The sequence below is a fragment of the Myotis brandtii genome, unplaced genomic scaffold, assembly GCF_000412655.1.
Source record: "Myotis brandtii unplaced genomic scaffold, ASM41265v1 scaffold112, whole genome shotgun sequence".
NCBI classification, from domain to species: Eukaryota; Metazoa; Chordata; class Mammalia; order Chiroptera; family Vespertilionidae; genus Myotis; species Myotis brandtii.
Window position 1 is genome coordinate 7357599 of NW_005353838.1, and position 17360 is coordinate 7374958.

Consider the following 17360-nt stretch of genomic DNA (forward strand, 5'->3'; position numbering starts at 1 on the left):
GCTGGTTTGCCCTGAAGGGTGTCCTGGATCAGGGTGGGGGTCCCCACTGGGGTGCCTGGCCAGCCTGGATGAGAGGATGATGGCTGTTTGCAGCTGGTCACACCCCCTTCAGGGTGGGGGTCCCCACTGGGGAGCCGGGCCAGTCTGGGTGAGGGGCTGAGGGCCGTTTTCAGGCTGGCGGGGGACTGAAGCTCCCAACTGCTCCTTTTTTTCTTTTTTTTTTTTATTCTGGGCCAGCTTTAGCTCTGAGGCTTGGCTCCAGCTCTGAGGCCTCGGCTGCTGAAAGCAGGTATCTGGTTTGTTTGGGTTCTATAATCGAAACACTGTTTCAACTCCAGCTCTGAGATCCTGGCTGGCTGAAAGCAGGTTTCTGGGGTTTTGTTTAGCTTCTATATTTGTAACAATGTTTCAAACTGCAAGCTCAGAGGCCGGCAGCGGCAGGCAGGGAACGTTGGCTTCCTCCGTCACTGAGGCAAGCAAGCCTCATGTTCGCTTCAAGCTGCCTGGCTGCCGGCCGCCATCTTGGCGGGCAGTTAATTTGCATATTGCCCTGATTAGCCAATGGGAAGGGTAGCGGAGTGACACCAATTTGCATGTTTCTCTTTTATTATTGTAGATGTCCAGAATAGAAATTAGTGGTTACCAGGGCCTGGAGGGACAGGGGCCTGGGAAGAGACTGCTCATGGGTGCGGAGTTTCCTTTTGGGGTGAAAAAGTTCTGAAACTAGACAGTGGTAATAATTGTGTAACATTTTAAATGTACTTAATGCCACTAAATAGTTCACCACTTTAAAGTAGTAGTTTGTAATGTCTATTTTACTATGGTAAATTTTATATCATGTGTATTTTACCATAATTTAAAAAAATACTGCTGGTAGGTGCATCTCCCAATTGAGTTGTTAAGACAGAGTGAAAACTGTTCTTTACCAACCTGGGTTTGGGGCTCCGATTTGGAGCATGAGTGACTCCAAAGAATCTTTACTGCGTTTTCTTTCAGGATGAAGAGCAGTATCATCAATACTCCTGGGGCTCAGAGCCCTTTTATGGCCAATGCTATGTGGTCCTCACCAGCTTCCGGGGAGGCAGGCAGGCAGGCTGGCTGAGACTCAGAGGTTGGCCGACCTGTGCAAGGTCACGCGGCTGGGGCAGAGCGGGGATTAGCGCCTGTCACGCTGCCTGGTGCTCCTGCACTAACTCTTAACATCATGGGTGAGCTGTGGCTGTCTTGGAAACTGCTCAACATTATTCCAATGAGAAAAAGTGTTCCAGATTCCAGCAAATGCCTTGTGAAGGGTCTTTGTAACTCAAACCTAGGGTGGATGGGGGACTGCCTGTGCAGGGCTGGGAGAGGAAGCAGACACACGATCCTTTTGCCTTGATTCATGTAACCAGAGCTCCCCTTTCCGCTGGTTATTGCTGAAACCCCCGTACCTTCTCCCTGGGCCAAGACAATTAAAAATTGAATGAAAGAGATGCTCTCTTTCCCCCAGTAGTGTTAGCCTACTACCTCTAAGACAGGTTATTATTTTTCTCCCTGGATATTAAGTTTGAAGAGTTTGTCAACAAAATAAAATAAAAAGTAATTACTTTTTTCTATTTTTATTAATAAAAATAACTGACCTAGCCAACTTACGTGCCACTCTCCGACACACTTTATACATCCTAACTCTTTGTATCCTCAGAATGGGGTGTGGTAGGTGCTGTTTTTGTCCTCACTTTACAGATGGGGAAACTGAGGCACAGAGAGGTGAATGCTTGCCTAGATTTCATAAGGGGTGGAGCGAGTGTTCAAACCCAGAGCCCATGCTCTCAGCCACTCTTTCTCAGCCAGTACTTTGATGCAGCTGGAAATAACCAATGTTGCTGACACATTTTTATGCCCTAAGAGTGCACTTCAATTAGTCCATGAGCTTTATTAAAGGCCCTGTCTTGTGTTGACTTATTGAGTCCTTATGGCAGCCCTACGAGCACGTCTTTACCCTGTTTTACAAATGGGAAAACCGAGGTGCAGACAGCTGATCAGTGTTCGTGGTTCCCAGCTGGTCAGAGGCGGGGCTGTGAATGGGGCAGCCTGACCCTAGGACCGCGCTCTTTCCCGCATCCCTAAAGGTACATGTGTCATTTCCATTCAGTGCAGCTTAAACTCTTCATTATGACCTCCCTGGAGTGTCCATGGGGAACCCCGGACCCAGCCTGCCTAGTTCCCAGTTTTGCAAACTCCAAAGTGTCTATGCAGAGCTTTCACATAGCATCTTCCCAAACCTCCTGCATTCGAGGACGCTCCAAGAGCAGCGGCTCTCAACCTGTGGGTCGCGACCCCTTTGGCGGTCGAACGACCCTTTCACAGGGGTCGCCGAAGACCATCCTGCATATCAGATATTTACATTACGATTCATAACAGTAGCAACATTACAGTTATGAAATAGCAACGAAAATAATTTTATGGTTGGGTCACAACATGAGGAACTGTATTTAAAGGGCCAGAAGGTTGAGAACCACTGCTCCAAGAGCATGTTGTCCAGAGACTCAATGTTTGCAGTCACCCCATTAAGCCCCTGGGACACAGTGATCCTCCTACACACTTTATACATACTAACTCTTGCCTGTCTATCCCGGGCCCCACTCAGCGCACAGGGGGAGGGGACTGGCATGGCCACTGAGTGCCTTGGCCACCGAATGTGACGCTATTGCTTTGGCACTGCCTTGGGCTGCTTATTTTCAAGTGATGGTTTATTCCAGTTCGACAGGAAGAACATACTAAAAGCAACAGACAGAGCAGACGGCTGGCATTATGTAGCAGGAAAACTATGCAGGCCAACCCTGGCCCACCAGGGAGAGGGCAGGACTGGAGACAGGACGGCTCAGCACCCCGGTTACACCCATTTCCTCCTCTCCCACCGGCCAATCACAAGGCCCTTGCTCCTTCCTGAGTGAATTTCTCAGAAATTTCTGAGTCTCCATTTCTTAGATTAGGCTCATTAGCATTCGTCCTTCTTTCCTCCTCAAAACAGGGTAGAGTGTTAAAAAACTTGAGGTCAGAATCTATGATTCTGTTCCTGACTCCAACATGGTCTGGAGAATGGGACCAACTCCTCCTGAAGCCAATGAGTCACAGTAATTACTTTCCTTAAAAGGTAGGGTTTAAATCAGTAACCATACAGACAAACAAATAATGTCCCGTTTCAGCAAAATCATCCTAATTCAGACAGCAGTCATCTTAATTCAGGGGTGGGCAAACTTTTTGACTCAAGGGCCACAATGGGTTCTTAAACTGGACCAGAGGGCCGGAACAAAAGCATGGATGGAGTGTTTGTGTGAACTAATATAAATTCAAAGTAAACATCATTACATAAAAGGGTACGGTCTTTTTTTTTTTTTTTTAGTTTTATTCATTTCAAACGGGCCGGATCTGGCCCGCGGGCCGTAGTTTGCCCACAGCTGTCTTAATTCGTTCATCAAATATTTGTTGTACATTTACTGTGTGCAAAGCATTGTGTTAGGAGCTTTGAGATAATCAAAAGTGAATCAGACATAAATCCTGTCTTCCTACCCTCATGGTGATTGCCATTTGTCACTTACATAAATAACTGGACAAATTGGAAAGTAACATGCTGTAAGAGAGGGGGCAATAACGTAGTTGGGATTCTTGAGATGGAAGAGAGGAAAAGTTGTAATAAAAAAATGCTATATAGCTGGGCCAGTGTGGGTCAGTGGTCGAGCATCAACCCATAAGCCAGGAGGTCAAGGTTTGATTCCTGGTCAGGGCACATGCCCAGGTTGAAAGCTGGATCCCCAGTGTGGGGCATGCAGGAGGCAGCAGATCAATGATTTTCTCTCATCATTGAGGTTTCTATCCATCTCTCCCTCTCCCTTTCTCTTCCTCTCTCTGAAATAAATAAAAACATATTTTTAAAAGGAAGTCATTTTTAAAAAGCTATATAAATAGAGAACAGAGATCATTATGTATTAAGCTAACACAGGAAAATGTATCCCTTATATGATGAGAATTTTGCCCACAGAGAACTGATTCTAAATAGGGAAGCCCAACATGATTCCACTGTGTGTTTTGTATCATACTGGTCCAGTTTGTGTCTTTATGCCCACTGGGTTAGACAAGGGAATTCTGTACGGTTACTAGTCACCGTGGGTAAGTAATGCTTATCTCAGCCTAGTGCCTAGATATTTGGCCACCTTTGATATTTCAGGCTGTTTTCTGACTGTGTACATAACCAACGCAGTCTATAAGTGATCATATTCCAAGATTTATAAATTAAGTGACTTCGGGCAGGTCAGTTCATGTCTTTCAGCCTCAGTTTCCCTAATAAAAAATCAAAGATGTTGGAATGCCTCATCCAGCTCTGCATTCACTCATGTGAATTGACACCAGCAAATTCTAGGATTGATCTAAATACATATCACATGCCTTTTAAAGTAGCTAAACATGCATCTTTGAATGTTTTTCGTATCCTAAGAGATCTTCTAAGGATTTTTATACATAAGCATGTAACGTAAGAATTTTCACTGAATGTAGTGTTTGCACACACACACACACAGAAACACACACAGAAACACACACACACACACACACACACACACACACACAGAAACATGCAGACACACACCACCGCCACCACCAGGCAGCTTTGGTTGGATCAAGTCCAAATCCCTCGGGATATAATGTATCTGAATTTATTAGAGTTTAGGCTATTTCCCTCAACTCTGCCATTGAAAAACGTTCACAATAACACTCTTCACCTCTCTTGCCCAGAGGCCTGTGTTGTCAGAGCAACATTAGAGAAGAGAAATCACAATGTGTCAGCTGCCTGGCCTCTCGGTCGGGATGATGTCACCGGGAAGCTTTTCCGTGAAGCAATCAGCAAACCACTAGCTTCCTCTACCGGAAGTTTGGGCTTCAGGATAGCGTTTCAGCTGCTGTGTTGTGACACATTCCAGAGTGGAATGAAGGTCAAGGGCTGTGCAAGGTTTCACGGTTTCATTTCAAACCCACCCCTACATAGAGTAATGTACTTCCGAAATAAAGTAGGCAAGAAAGCATTCGTATGAACTTTCTAACTTCAGAAGTTTAAAAAGTTACAAACTATTTCAGCTCATGGAGAGCATTTGATTACAATGATGAATGGGTTTCTCTCTCCGGCACCTGGAGCTGTCAATCAAGCCTCTTCAAGTTCAGAATTCTCCCGGAGCAATCAAAGGGCTTGTTAACCTTATTGTCTGCGGTGGTAAGCCGTCACTCTGAGTCCCTGTGGTTGTTCAAGGATGAGAGCAGCTCTGGGAAGGTAGAGGTGGTGGTGAATCTGGTCACAGGGGCGAGTGGGGGCCAGGCACCGACGGAGGGAGGGACGCTGTCCACTTTGTAGCCTTTGACCCAGCTGCACCCAGTTTAATGGATTAACACAAACTAAAAATCTTTATCCCCAAACCCAATCAAGTGGACATTGGTGAGAAACCGACAGCGGTCTGGGGCTGCTGAAGCCTGCCATGCTGTGTTCCCACCGAAGAAGCAAGGCTCTGGTTTGGGGGCGTCTAGTGCGTCAGCCTCAGAGAAGAGCCCCCCGACACCCGCACTTACCTGAGCAGAGGCCGAGGAGCAGGAGGAGCGGCCGGGGCTCCATGAGTGTGGGCACTGGCCGGGCTGGTGGCGGCTGGCGACCGTGCTGCTTGCAGGAGTCTGGCTGGACACTTGGCGGCTGGAGGGTCTGGCCGGCCCTCGGCTGCGGAGCTATTGTTTTACACCACCTGTTCGGGCCGGGACAGCTGGGCTGGCAGAGCCTGGAGCCCAGGGCGTGGCCGAGGGCCTTACACTATGCTATGGCAGAGCCTCACTTTACACAGTTGCTGTACCCTTGGCAAGGCGAGTGTGAACGGCATTGTGTTTGAAATGCACCATGAGTCAGATCTTAATTTAAAAAAAAAACACAACAGATTGCAGTAGGGAAAGACTTATTCTGAATGGTGAGCAGCCCTCTCCCTTTTGTGGACACCAGAGCCTCAGCTCTGCAGATTGGTCTGTTAGGGTCACTGGTCTGAGCAGATACCAGCTGTGAGTCAGACCCGATCCTCCTAAGTCACAGACGTCCGGGTCTGCACACAGGAAGCCCATTTGCTTCGGTTCTCGCGGGGCCGAGACTGCCTGGGGCTCTGTGACAAAACCAATTTGAGGAGAGCGTGGTTGATACTAAATCTGCAGCTAGAGAGCCAAGGTTTGATTGGATTTGGGTTTTAACAAAGAAGGCTTCTTCCATAAAATTGGCTTCGCTGGCTTCCGGAGTGGCTGTCCCAGCCCCTCTGCAGCCGGCAGCGCCTACCCACCGTGGGCCGTTAGCAGGAGGAACTGCCCGCCCCCACAGCCTGGCATTCAAGGAGCAGGAAGTAATGGCAAAGCGTCCTGCTGCTCAGGCTCTTGTTCCAGGTTCCTACCCGCTTCCATCCAGTCCTCTGCCCACTCTCACGCAGGGGAGCAAAGGGCAGAGTGGTTCAGCTTTTCAATTCCTTTGTTTAAAAAAAAATCCTGAAAGCCAGCAGTTAGTAATTGCTCAGCCTGAGAGGGATTTTTTAACAAAACAGGGAGGACATTGTTGTGTAGATACCCTGCCTGCTCCTTCTCTTCTTCCTTCCCAAATTGAGTGGGTGAGGAAGGCCCCTCACCTCAAACCCAACTTCTGACAAATCCCCCTTTTCAGCGAGTCCAAGGGCTGGGAGGTTAGAGGACAGAGCTGAAAGTTCACATTATTAATTTTCTGTTTAAAATCGTGGGAGATCAGCTAACTTTCCACTCAAAAAATTGGTTGTCTCCCTTCAACATAGCACAGCACTGTGACTGCCTAACCAGGAGCTACACACCGCGCCCCCCCCCGACCCCCTCCATCCCAGCACGCCCGCCCCTGGCTCTGATGGACGCATGTGACTGAGTTTTAGAAAATGAAATGCGAGAAGACATTTTATGAGACTCAAACCTCCCCCCAGAGCTGTCCATGCTCTTCTCATCTCTGACTGCGGGAGCAGACATGACCCCCAGGGCAACCTTGGAGCCCATGTGTTGAAGGGGCTTCACTTTTGACATCTAGAACTTGAGCCCCCCGCCCCCCGCCCCCCTCCATCCCAGCACGCCCGCCCCTGGCTCTGATGGACGCATGTGACTGAGTTTTAGAAAATGAAATGCGAGAAGACATTTTATGAGACTCAAACCTCCCCCCAGAGCTGTCCATGCTCTTCTCATCTCTGACTGCGGGAGCAGACATGACCCCCAGGGCAACCTTGGAGCCCATGTGTTGAAGGGGCTTCACTTTTGACATCTAGAACTTGAGCGACTTCATGGAGGAGGGCACCCCCTTGTGCCAGTTCAATTCCCAGTCCAGGGCATGTGTCTCTCTTACACTGATGTTTCTCTATCTCTGTGTTTCCTCCTCCCTCCCTCTCTCTAAAAGTCCATAGGGGGAAAAAGAATAAGCCCTAAGATATGTAGCACTGCAGAGGAAGGCGAGGAAATGGATGTTGGAGGCTGAAAAGATGAAGACCCATCTCTCTCTATAAAAGGCTAAGTGTCCATCCGTCTGACTGGTAGCTATGACACACACTGACCACCAGGGGGCAGATGCTCAACACAGGAGCTGCCATGAGGTGCACTGGCCATTTAAAATAAATGGCACCATGGACCTGGATCTGACAAACCAACACTCCGTTTCCCCCAAGTGGGACACAGGTCCCACCAACACCCCAGAGTGACACCCCAGCAAGATTACTTTATAAAATTGTTCTGTAGTTAGTTAGTGAGCAAAGTGTTACTGAGCCTGGGGCTCCAAGGCGAGGTTGGGAAATCCAAAGCTAGTGCATGTTGATTCTTATGGCTTTGTTTAGTGAGTCGGCACAAGTAAGAGTGAAGCTCAGGAAAGAGGTGGCTGGTTCAAGAGCAGAAATGAAAAGGAATAGGATGAGTCCAGAAGTCTGGAGCCTTCTGTTTTGAACCCCAAAGAGTGATGACAGCAAAAGGGCTTCAAGCAGCAAAGCCCATTAAGAACTCTCATTAAACAGATAGTTTCCCCCTGCAGCCAGGAGCAGGGGAGGTACTTCACACTCAAGCCTGTGTTTCCCAGATGGCTTCAAGATGGTTGCCTTTAAGTTGAAGGAGAGGCATAGAGGTTACAATGCAAACGTTACCAAGCTCAATAACTGGCACATGGAATGAATGCAAATACTTTAGGAGCTAAGTATTTGAAGGAATCGTATTGCCAAAGAGTTCATGAACCCAGCCTTAAAGCAGTTCTTGGGTACCCCAAACACGCATCTACAGAAATCAGGCCATAGCCTCTGCACAGACTCCCAAGAGGGCACCCTCCCCATTGCCACTTAGGTGTGGCCATGGAGGTGAATGGATAAGGGAGAGCCTCCCAGGGGGCAGAGCCAGGAGCCAAAGAGCAACAAGGGAGATCGTCCCAGAGAGAAAAATCAGGGTCTAATCGAGGCCCCACTGCCGCCCCTCTCAGGGTCCACCCACGCCCCCCTGGCTTTCACCTCTGCTCAGAGAACTCTGTTTCTGCCCACGCCTGCAGTCCTCTGCCTCGGGGATTGCTTTTCCCCTTCTGGCTGTAGGAACACATGGGACAAGCTGGAAGTGCAGGAGAGTGAAGCCCCCAGAAACAGCCCTCAACCACCATAGGAGGAAACGTGCCCCAGCTTCCTCACCCCCGTGATGGGGCACCTGAGGCACACTCCATGCTGGACATGTGTGGGATTGAGTCCCTGTTGCCTGTAGTGGAAGTGACTTGACTCCCTCCCTTTAGCGGCTTCCTTCTCCCCTCTGCCTTACTTTCCCCACCTGTCACCTCTCAAATAAACTCCAGACAGGGTCTGCTTCTGGGGGAACTCAATCCAGACAGAATTTCTCCCATTGTCCGGGCAGGGGATCTTCACAGTGATGCAAATGGGAGCTTTATTCTTATTCCTAGTGCCTTACCACTTCTCTCCTGGCGGTGAAAAGTAAACTAAAAAAATATTAAAACTTAGTCAGAAGCAAACCTATTTTTTTTGTTTCATTTAAAAGTTTACTATTTGAGTAATTTAAATTTACTATAGAAAAATTAGAAAACAGATGAACAACAAAAAAAGCATTACTCACTATCCTTCTATCTAGAAATACCCATGGTTAATAGGTTATTTTATATACATTTAGACTCTTTCTATGTATGTAGTATGTATGTATGTATATATGTTTTTCACAATCCCAAAGCACTGCTTCATGCTACTTGAAGTCAAAAGATTTCCTTTAATTTTTAGTTTTTTGTGGATTACCACTGCTAGGGAAATGCTACTTCCAGGAGATTAATCTTTTCCCACTTTATTGAGGTAGAATCCTATATAATAAAGAGGTAATATGCAAATTGACCCTCACGCCCTTGCATCATCACAAGATGGCCAGCAGGGGAGGGCAGTTGGGGGCGATCAGGCCAGCAGGGGAGCAGTTAGGTGTCAATCAGGCTTGCAGGGGAGTGGTTAGGGGGTGATCAGGCTGGCAGGCAGAAGCAGTTAGGGGCAATCAGGCAGGCAGGTGAGCGGTTAGGAGCCAGCAGTCCTGGATTGTGAGAGGGATGTCCAACTGCCCCAGGGATTGGGCCTAAACCGGCAGTCGGACATTCCCCGAGGGGTCCCAGATTGGAGAGGGTGCAGCCTGGGCTGAGGGACACCCCCCCCTCCAGTGCACAAATTTCATGTACCAGCCTTCTAGTTGACAAATAAAATTGCAAGATATTTAAAGTATACAATGTGATGCTTTGATATATGCATGCATTGTGAAAGGACTCCCCCCATACATTAATTTATTAAACATTTTTAGTTATTGAGCATTGCTATGTGCCAAGCACAGTTCTAGGCATTTGGGATGCACCAGTAAACAGAAGAGACAAAGATTTCTGTTCCTCAGGAAAAATGCATTCTAGTTGGAGAAAATAAATGAATATAAATACATATATACATACATACATATATATTTAATAAGGAAATTGTTTGGTATTTTATCAGTTGAAAAATACAATGGAAAAAACAAAAAGTAGAGCAGGTGAGGGGGACCAGGACAGCTGGAGGGGGGTCGGCTCCATTGAGAAGGAGGCATCTGAACAAATACTTGAAGGAGGTGCAGAGATCTATGGGGTGAGCATTCCAGGCAGAGTGAACAGCATGGGTATTCGAAGGTGAATAGGCCTGGTGTGCTCAAGACATAGCAAGGAAGCCGGCCAGGCTGGCAGAGTGGGCGATGGGGAGACGGCTGGGCGATGAGATCAGAGCGCAGTCAGGGGAAGCGGGGGCACACACCTTGCAGGCTTTTACTCTGTGTGAGAGGGAAGCCTCCAGGGTTTGGAGCAGAGGAGGGATATGATCAGACGTATGTTGTAAGGACAGCTCTGACTCCGGTGGTGACAGGGGCTGTGGGGGAGACAAGTGAGGGCCACTGCAGCAATCCAGGCGGCAGGTGGTGGTGGACTGGACCGCGGTGGTTGCAGTGAAGGTGATGAGGAGCAGTTGGATTTGCGGCTGTGGGGGAGACAAGTGAGGCGCTACTGCAGCAATCCAGGCGGCAGGTGGTGGCGGACTGGACCGCAGTGGTTGCAGTGAAGGTGATGAGGAGCAGTTGGATTTGGGAATATATTCTGACACTAGAGCCCAGTGGATTTTCTGAAGGAGTGGACCTGCGTATGAGAGAGACAGGATGATGTTTAAAGATGGTTTCATGGTTTTGGCTTGAGCATCAGGAAAGATTTAGGTGCCAACAAGTGAACGAAGCAGGTTTAATGAGGGTGGGGGGTAAGCATGAGTTCTGTTAGGGACATGATGGGTTTGAGATGTGTATTTAAAATCAGAGTGGGCAGTTGCATTTATGAGTCAGGAGTTTAGGAAAAAGATACAGGTTAGGGTAGATGGTGCTGAAAGGCACCACTGGATAAGGTCAAAGGAATGCGTAGGCAGAGAAGAAGAGGAGGATGTAGCAAAGACTGGGGAGGAAGCAATGAGGCAGGAGGAGAGTAGGAGAGGGTGGACTTCCGGAAGCCAGCAAAGAAGTCTGACAAGGAAAGGGGAGTGGCCCGCTGTGTTAAAGCTTGTGATGGAGCCCGTGAGAGGAGGACAGACATGACTATGGGCTTAGCAATATGAAGGCCACTGGTGACCTTGACATTTACAAAACCTGCCTGTGTAGGTTTGAAAGGGGGGAGATGAAAGGGGCTTTACTCCAAAGGGTAACAAAGAAATGAGGTGATAGTGGGTGGGGGAAGTAGGGTCAAGAGAAGTTAATTGAGGTTTTTATTTTCTGGTTTTTTTTAGATAATAAAAATAGCAGCATATTTGCATGATGATTATAATGATCCAACCATAACAATAAAAAATTGATTATGTAATAAGGATCTGAAAGAAAACCATCATAAAGTATTTTCATAAATGGGATTTACTATAATAGTTTTCTATAACTTGCAAAATAGATAATACACATGTCTCTATGTGGCTCTATTTTCATTTTTAGTGGCTGCAGAATATTCTGTTTTTTGAGTGTACCATAATTTGTTTAACCAACCCTTTATTACTGGACATTTGAATGTTTCCTGTTTATCTCTTCTATTTTATTTTTGCTCTTATAAACAATCATGCAATAGATGTCCTATATAAGTCAGTCCAATTTTATGATTGCTCCCTTCAGATAAGCTCTTAAAAGTGGAAGTACTGGGTCAAAGAATTAAAACATTTTAAATCATTTTAATGCATATCAAATAGCCCAAACCTCCATTTTAGAATTGATCAAACCCATTTAGGCCAGCCATTATTGCAATTACGTTTTCCCATAATACATATCACAGTCGGGCACTGGTGCATTTATTTGTGTGATTATGTGCTTAATATCAGTCTCGCCCCCTGGATGCAAACCAGGGCCCGCAGACACAGCACCTGCTTTTGCTCACTGCCATCTCCTCGGCTTTCCAGCCTGAGCCTGTTGCAGCGGGCTGGGTCCAGTCAGTAACTGTTCATGAGTGAATGAATGAACGGAAACCTTAATTCAAAGAAAAAGGTGGACAATCACGCAGGATAATGTCATTTGGGCGTAGAATGAGATGTGACTATCAATCACGCACAGTGCCGAGCAGGGCACCTGGTACATAGCTTCAAGGGTGTTTGTAATTGACTAAGTATATAGTGCATGAGTGAAGATACTGCTTTTATAAAAGTCCCCCTTCATGTGTGGCTTAATCAATGAAATCATTGTGGGTCCTCCCAAGGTCACTCCTTTGAAGAAAAGCTCCGACTGAGTCTATATTTTGATGCAGCTACCCCTTGCCTAACCCTCCCGGTTCCCCCGCTGAGCAGTTCCTCCCAGTGGCCAGCAGGTGGCAACAGACGGTTATTAAAGTGGCTATGGCGCTTCAGGGGCCTCTGCAAGGGTCTCCAGGGCTGGGACACCACCTATTGTCCCCAGGGCCTGTCAGGGCTCTGTCCACCTGGAAAGGCCCTGCAGGCCAGGCAGCAGGTTCCCTCTGGGAGTCAGGATTCTTGGGACCATTCCCGGGACCCCTCAGAAGAGTAAAGAATAAAGAAGCTTATAGCCCCTGAGAGAGTCCAACTCCGCTTTTCCACTTCTCAGGGTTTCCAGGTCCGAGGGACTCCCAGCAGACAGCTCGGAGCCAAATGAAAGTCATTGGAGCGCCTGGCCCTCCTCAGGCTCTGAGATTTTATCATCACACCAGCCGACCTGCCTCCGTCATTGGTCATTGTCTCACTCCTTCTGAAATGGTCAGTTTTGCTGCTTCTTTTTCCCCCTCCCAATCTAAACTCAGTTCCTTGCAGTTCAGGCTGATACTTTGTAGTAATTATTGGATCTGTAACCACTGGGTTACATAAATGCTTCTGACTGCATACAAAACAGGGTGCTGCCCACCTGGGTCCTCTCCATGCTGGTGCCAGGATTTGTTTCAGGGGTAGAGATGCATTTGCTCCACCCAGCTTTGCCTCCCCTTGAGATAAGGGTAGGGAGGAAGTCACCGTTCACCACGGCCCCACTGTCCACCCTTCATGTGGCAGCAACGCAGTGGGCGGGTGCTGGAGTAATGTGTCTGAGCTCACCACGGCCGCGGGCTGATGTTCTGATTCCAAATATGGTCTCTGTCCACTACGCTCTAGGGCCAGACTGCTCCTAGGAGCCCTCAGAGGGGGCCACAGAGAAGGGAAGACAGAACGGGGACATGTGGCCGAAAGGGTGGTGCTTCTTGCTTCCCACCCTCACTTCCTATAGAGCAACTGCACTTAGGTTAAAAAAATAAAGATATATAAAGTGAAATACTACACCCACACACACACACACACATATGGCATAAGGAGAAAAAATTCTGAGAATCCTCTCATAGGGTGTAAGGCCTCAGGTACCTCCTGCCCCTGCTGACTCGGGTAGAAGTAAGTGTGAACTTGACTCTGAGACACAGCAAAGCTGACAGAAACTGAAAGCAAGGCATTGGCCCTGCAGCTCCAGGCTCTAACCACTTGATTAATCCAGGAAATGCTTTGATGGCAAAATTCTTCTGCAACCAGCTTCTCTGGAGAGAGAAATCAGGAACAGTGAATCTGCCGCAGACTCGAACATGACCTATTCCTTCCTTAGCTGCTAGCGGAGTATGTTTTGAACTTTTCTTGCTCATGCAGAGTCTGGAGAATACAATCTGGGAGGCCGCGTTGATGACACAGGAAGAACTGAGGACTGAGGCGGAGACAAGAGGGAGAGAAAAGCCTTGGGCGGGTCTGGAGTCCTTCAGGGAATCAGGAGAGAGAGGTGGAGGCTGAGACAGGGTCCAAAGAGTATTTTTAAGGAGCTTTGGCACTTTCTCAAGAGACAGAAAAGATTTGATTTGTTCCCAATTATATTTTTCTGCAGGTCTGGACCAGTGCCACACCTGGACCCTGTGGGATTCTGGGTTTATGTTGGTTACAAAAACTTTACTCTTTGCGGTGATCGGAGGAGTCAAAATCATGAATCCTTTTCAACTTCCATGTTGCCTGCTGCTTGAGCTTCTATTCTGAGAGGTGCTGTTAAACAGTGTTATTCATTGTGTTCCCTAAATAACTTTTAATTTGTCTTCATTTGAATCAAGAATGTTCTACTGTTCACACAGGGACAGAAATTATCAAAAATAAAGTTAATAAAGATCTCACTTCAGGAAAAAACTTTCACTAATGTAGTATTTTATAATTTTGAGCTCAGCAAAGACAGCTAATTTAAAATTTATGTTTGTTTTTTAATTATGTTTCTCAAAGCAGCAATGGCATTGGCAAAGAGGTTACTTAAATATTACTTTTCACCTCTCCTGCATGTTTTGCAATGGAATTTTAAAAATTGTCTTTCCATAGACAATTGACTTGCCTTGATGCAAGAAATCAGTCAGATCAGCAACTGTCCAGAGCCTTGAAATCTCTGCTCTAGCTGAATAGTGACTATGTTCATTATACAGTGAGAAATGATGAGCAATAACCCGTTCACCTAAAAAAGTGCCAAAGAGAAAAGCTGTTCAGGGCTCCCAGAGTCCATAAAGCAGAAGAAATATACAAGGAATCAAAATATATTGTTGGAATTTTAATCGCATCTCCCTTCTCTTCTCCCTGACCTTGAAGACAAGGGTGTTAGTTGTCCACCAACCATCAGTGCATTATTCTAAGGAAGACTCACACATCCCTCTGGCTAAAAAGTGGGCAAATTTTGAAGAGCTAGTAATAATGGGGCCAGCCTTTGGTCTTTTCCAATGCGAGTAAAGCCTTCTCAATACTTTTGTGTGAAAATCTGGCCAAGATCAAAGGAGATTCAATGAGAGTTTCGGGTATGTCAGTGGACTATCCTACGAGGATTCTGCACACGAGACTAATGCAAGCACGCTCTAGTTTAGGCCAGAAACCTATAGTCATAACAGCATGAGAGGGTTTCTTTCGGGAAAGCCCGCGATACGCATGGTGCATTTGCCAGGTGCAGTGATCACCTTGAATCTTGTCTACAGTCTCATTTTCTTAAGTATTGAGTCATTTAGTCGTGGGACCACTTGGCTAATTACAGATTAGAAGATGGGCCTAGTGTGTTACTACATACCTGACAGAATTACTTAGCAATTTGGTGTAAAAGAGAGCAGATGTGCTTAAATATTTATGGAAATTTACCTCCTTTTGTTAGAGAGGCCTTACAACAAATTAAAGCGTGCATGTCAGCTCCATGATTAATCTAGCTAGGCCTTTAAAGATTAGCTAGCTGAGACTGAGTTCTAGTCAAGTACTATTTCATTAGTCTTATTAATTGTAAGTACATTAGCCTATTATGTGGCCACCATTAGGTATATTTAAGTTGCCGGCATCCACGTGTCTCTTCTCTGTGCCCTTGTTCAGGGTACCAGCGGCACTAACAGTGTTGTCACAGCCCTGGGCATGTGGGCAGCCCTGCCTGGAGCCCCGGGACAGACACAGTGTGTTTGCCTGGAGCTACAATTTTACTTGAAGACTTGGAGGGACAAAAAATTAATCAATTTAACCTTTTATTTAATGTGCTGCCAATTCTTCATTTAACATGCTGTGAAGCAAGCAAAATTATGCATTAACTATGTTATGACTAAAATCCAAATGTTGACTAATACTTACAGTGATAGACTAACAACTCGTAGACCAAGAATTGTGTCTGTTCAGCTGTCAGAGTTACAGCCAGAAACCAATGAGTGATGTTGAGGGGAAAAATATGAAGACATTTGTCCTGGGAGTGATGGGCCGGCCGTAGCCCCACCTGCTCCTCCAGGTGGGCAGCCCAACGCCTCCTGATCCCATCTCTTGTCAAAGTCCTCGGTCACTGGACAGGAACTCTGAGGACGATTGGAAGGAGAGGAAACCCCAAACCCAAGGGAGCAGAACCCATCCTGTTAGGTAGGATCCTGAGAAGCCTGGATGAGCTGAGCGTGGGCAGAGCCAGGAGGGCGCTTCCTCCCACCTCAGCTACCCCTGCACTGGGCAGGCCCCCGAGGCACGATGACACTGTAAGAACTGCCCCCATTACTCTCCCAGACCTGGCCACGGCACCTCGCAGCTCCGGGTGCCCAAGTCCCTACCCTTGATGGGGACCACTCTATGGTATCCATTAAGGGTTGCCCCATGAGTCCGCCCCAACAGAGCCAGGCCAAGAGACATTGTGAGTGTTTAAGAAGTTTTATTATCATTCCCCCGCGTGGGCTGAGACCAGTGTGTTGGTGTCAGCCCCGAGGAGGTGTTTATGTTTTCTTACACAGGGGCTGGGGGAGCTGCCTGAACAGCAGGACGTCCTTGGGAGAAAGCGGGATGTCTGGTGGGCGCACAACTCGGTCAGGCAGAGGGGAGCGCCCGAGTCAGTTGGGGAGTGTATCTTAAATTCTGCAGTTGCAGGCCGTTTGCTTCAAGCTATGAAAACAACGTATAACAATATATTTCAGAAAGCATGTCCAAACAGGAGAGGCCAAGGGTAGTACATCCTAACACCCTCCACCCCTCACCAGCCTGCCCACTGCGGGTAGCACAGCCTTGCTCAGGCCCAGTCCTAGCCTGTGAGAGAGTTCCTGCCCTTGACCCCCATCCAGGTGGTTCACTGCTGGGACTACAAGCTGGTTCAACTAATGAAGAATTGAAAGCCGGATTTTTCTGTGAAAACAAATACAAATGTCTGACATATAAGGTGCTGTTTGTGGCCCCTGGGGGATCCATTCATCTTCCCTTGCCATGAGAGCACCCCCAGCCGACACGTTGGAGAAGTGAAACTCTGAGATTCATCCCCGCAAAACGAAGGGGACAGCCCACATGTGAAGTCCTACCCCACATTGGAGCCATGCTCGTCTGAGGCACAGGTCCTGCTGCAAGCAGGGGGCGTTCCATACGGTTTCATACACCCGGCCTCGTAGCTGTGCAAAGCCTGTGTCCCCTCCTCCCAGTCTGTGCAAAATGTCAGAGGAATCAAACCAGCTCCTGTTCTTAATGGGTTGACAATATGGTTGTGCCAATTTTGTGGGGACTGGTCCTTTTCTCTCTTTCATTTCCCCTGTAAAATTGTTTTCAGAAGTGTTTGAAGTTGTTTTGGTGAAATGCAACTTTATGTTGCTTGTTTCATGTCCAGAAAGATAAAGCCAGCTTGGCTGGTGCAGGGAGCCTGAGCTCAGAGAGAAGGATGTAGGGCCACTTTTTAAAAAAAAAATGATTTTAGAAAGAGAGGTGGAGGGAGGGAGGGAGGTTGGGAGGGAGGAAGGGAGAGAGAGAGAGAAAACAATTTGTTGTTCCACCTATTTATGCATTCATTGGCTGATTCTTGTATGTGCCCTGACTGGGGATCAAACC

At 47.3% G+C, this 17360-nt stretch overlaps 1 protein-coding gene across 1 annotated transcript in view; it reads right to left on the reverse strand.

Annotated features, from left to right (window-relative positions):
* Positions 1–6065, reverse strand: part of CHRNA1 (cholinergic receptor, nicotinic, alpha 1 (muscle)) — a 19154-nt gene extending 13089 nt beyond the window's left edge. The window contains exon 1 of the mRNA XM_005857602.2: positions 5590–6065. Coding sequence (XP_005857664.1) covers positions 5590–5632 — 43 coding nt within the window. The 5' untranslated portion in view covers positions 5633–6065. The remainder of the gene's footprint in view (positions 1–5589) is intronic.
* Between the last annotated feature and the right edge of the window lie 11295 nt (positions 6066–17360).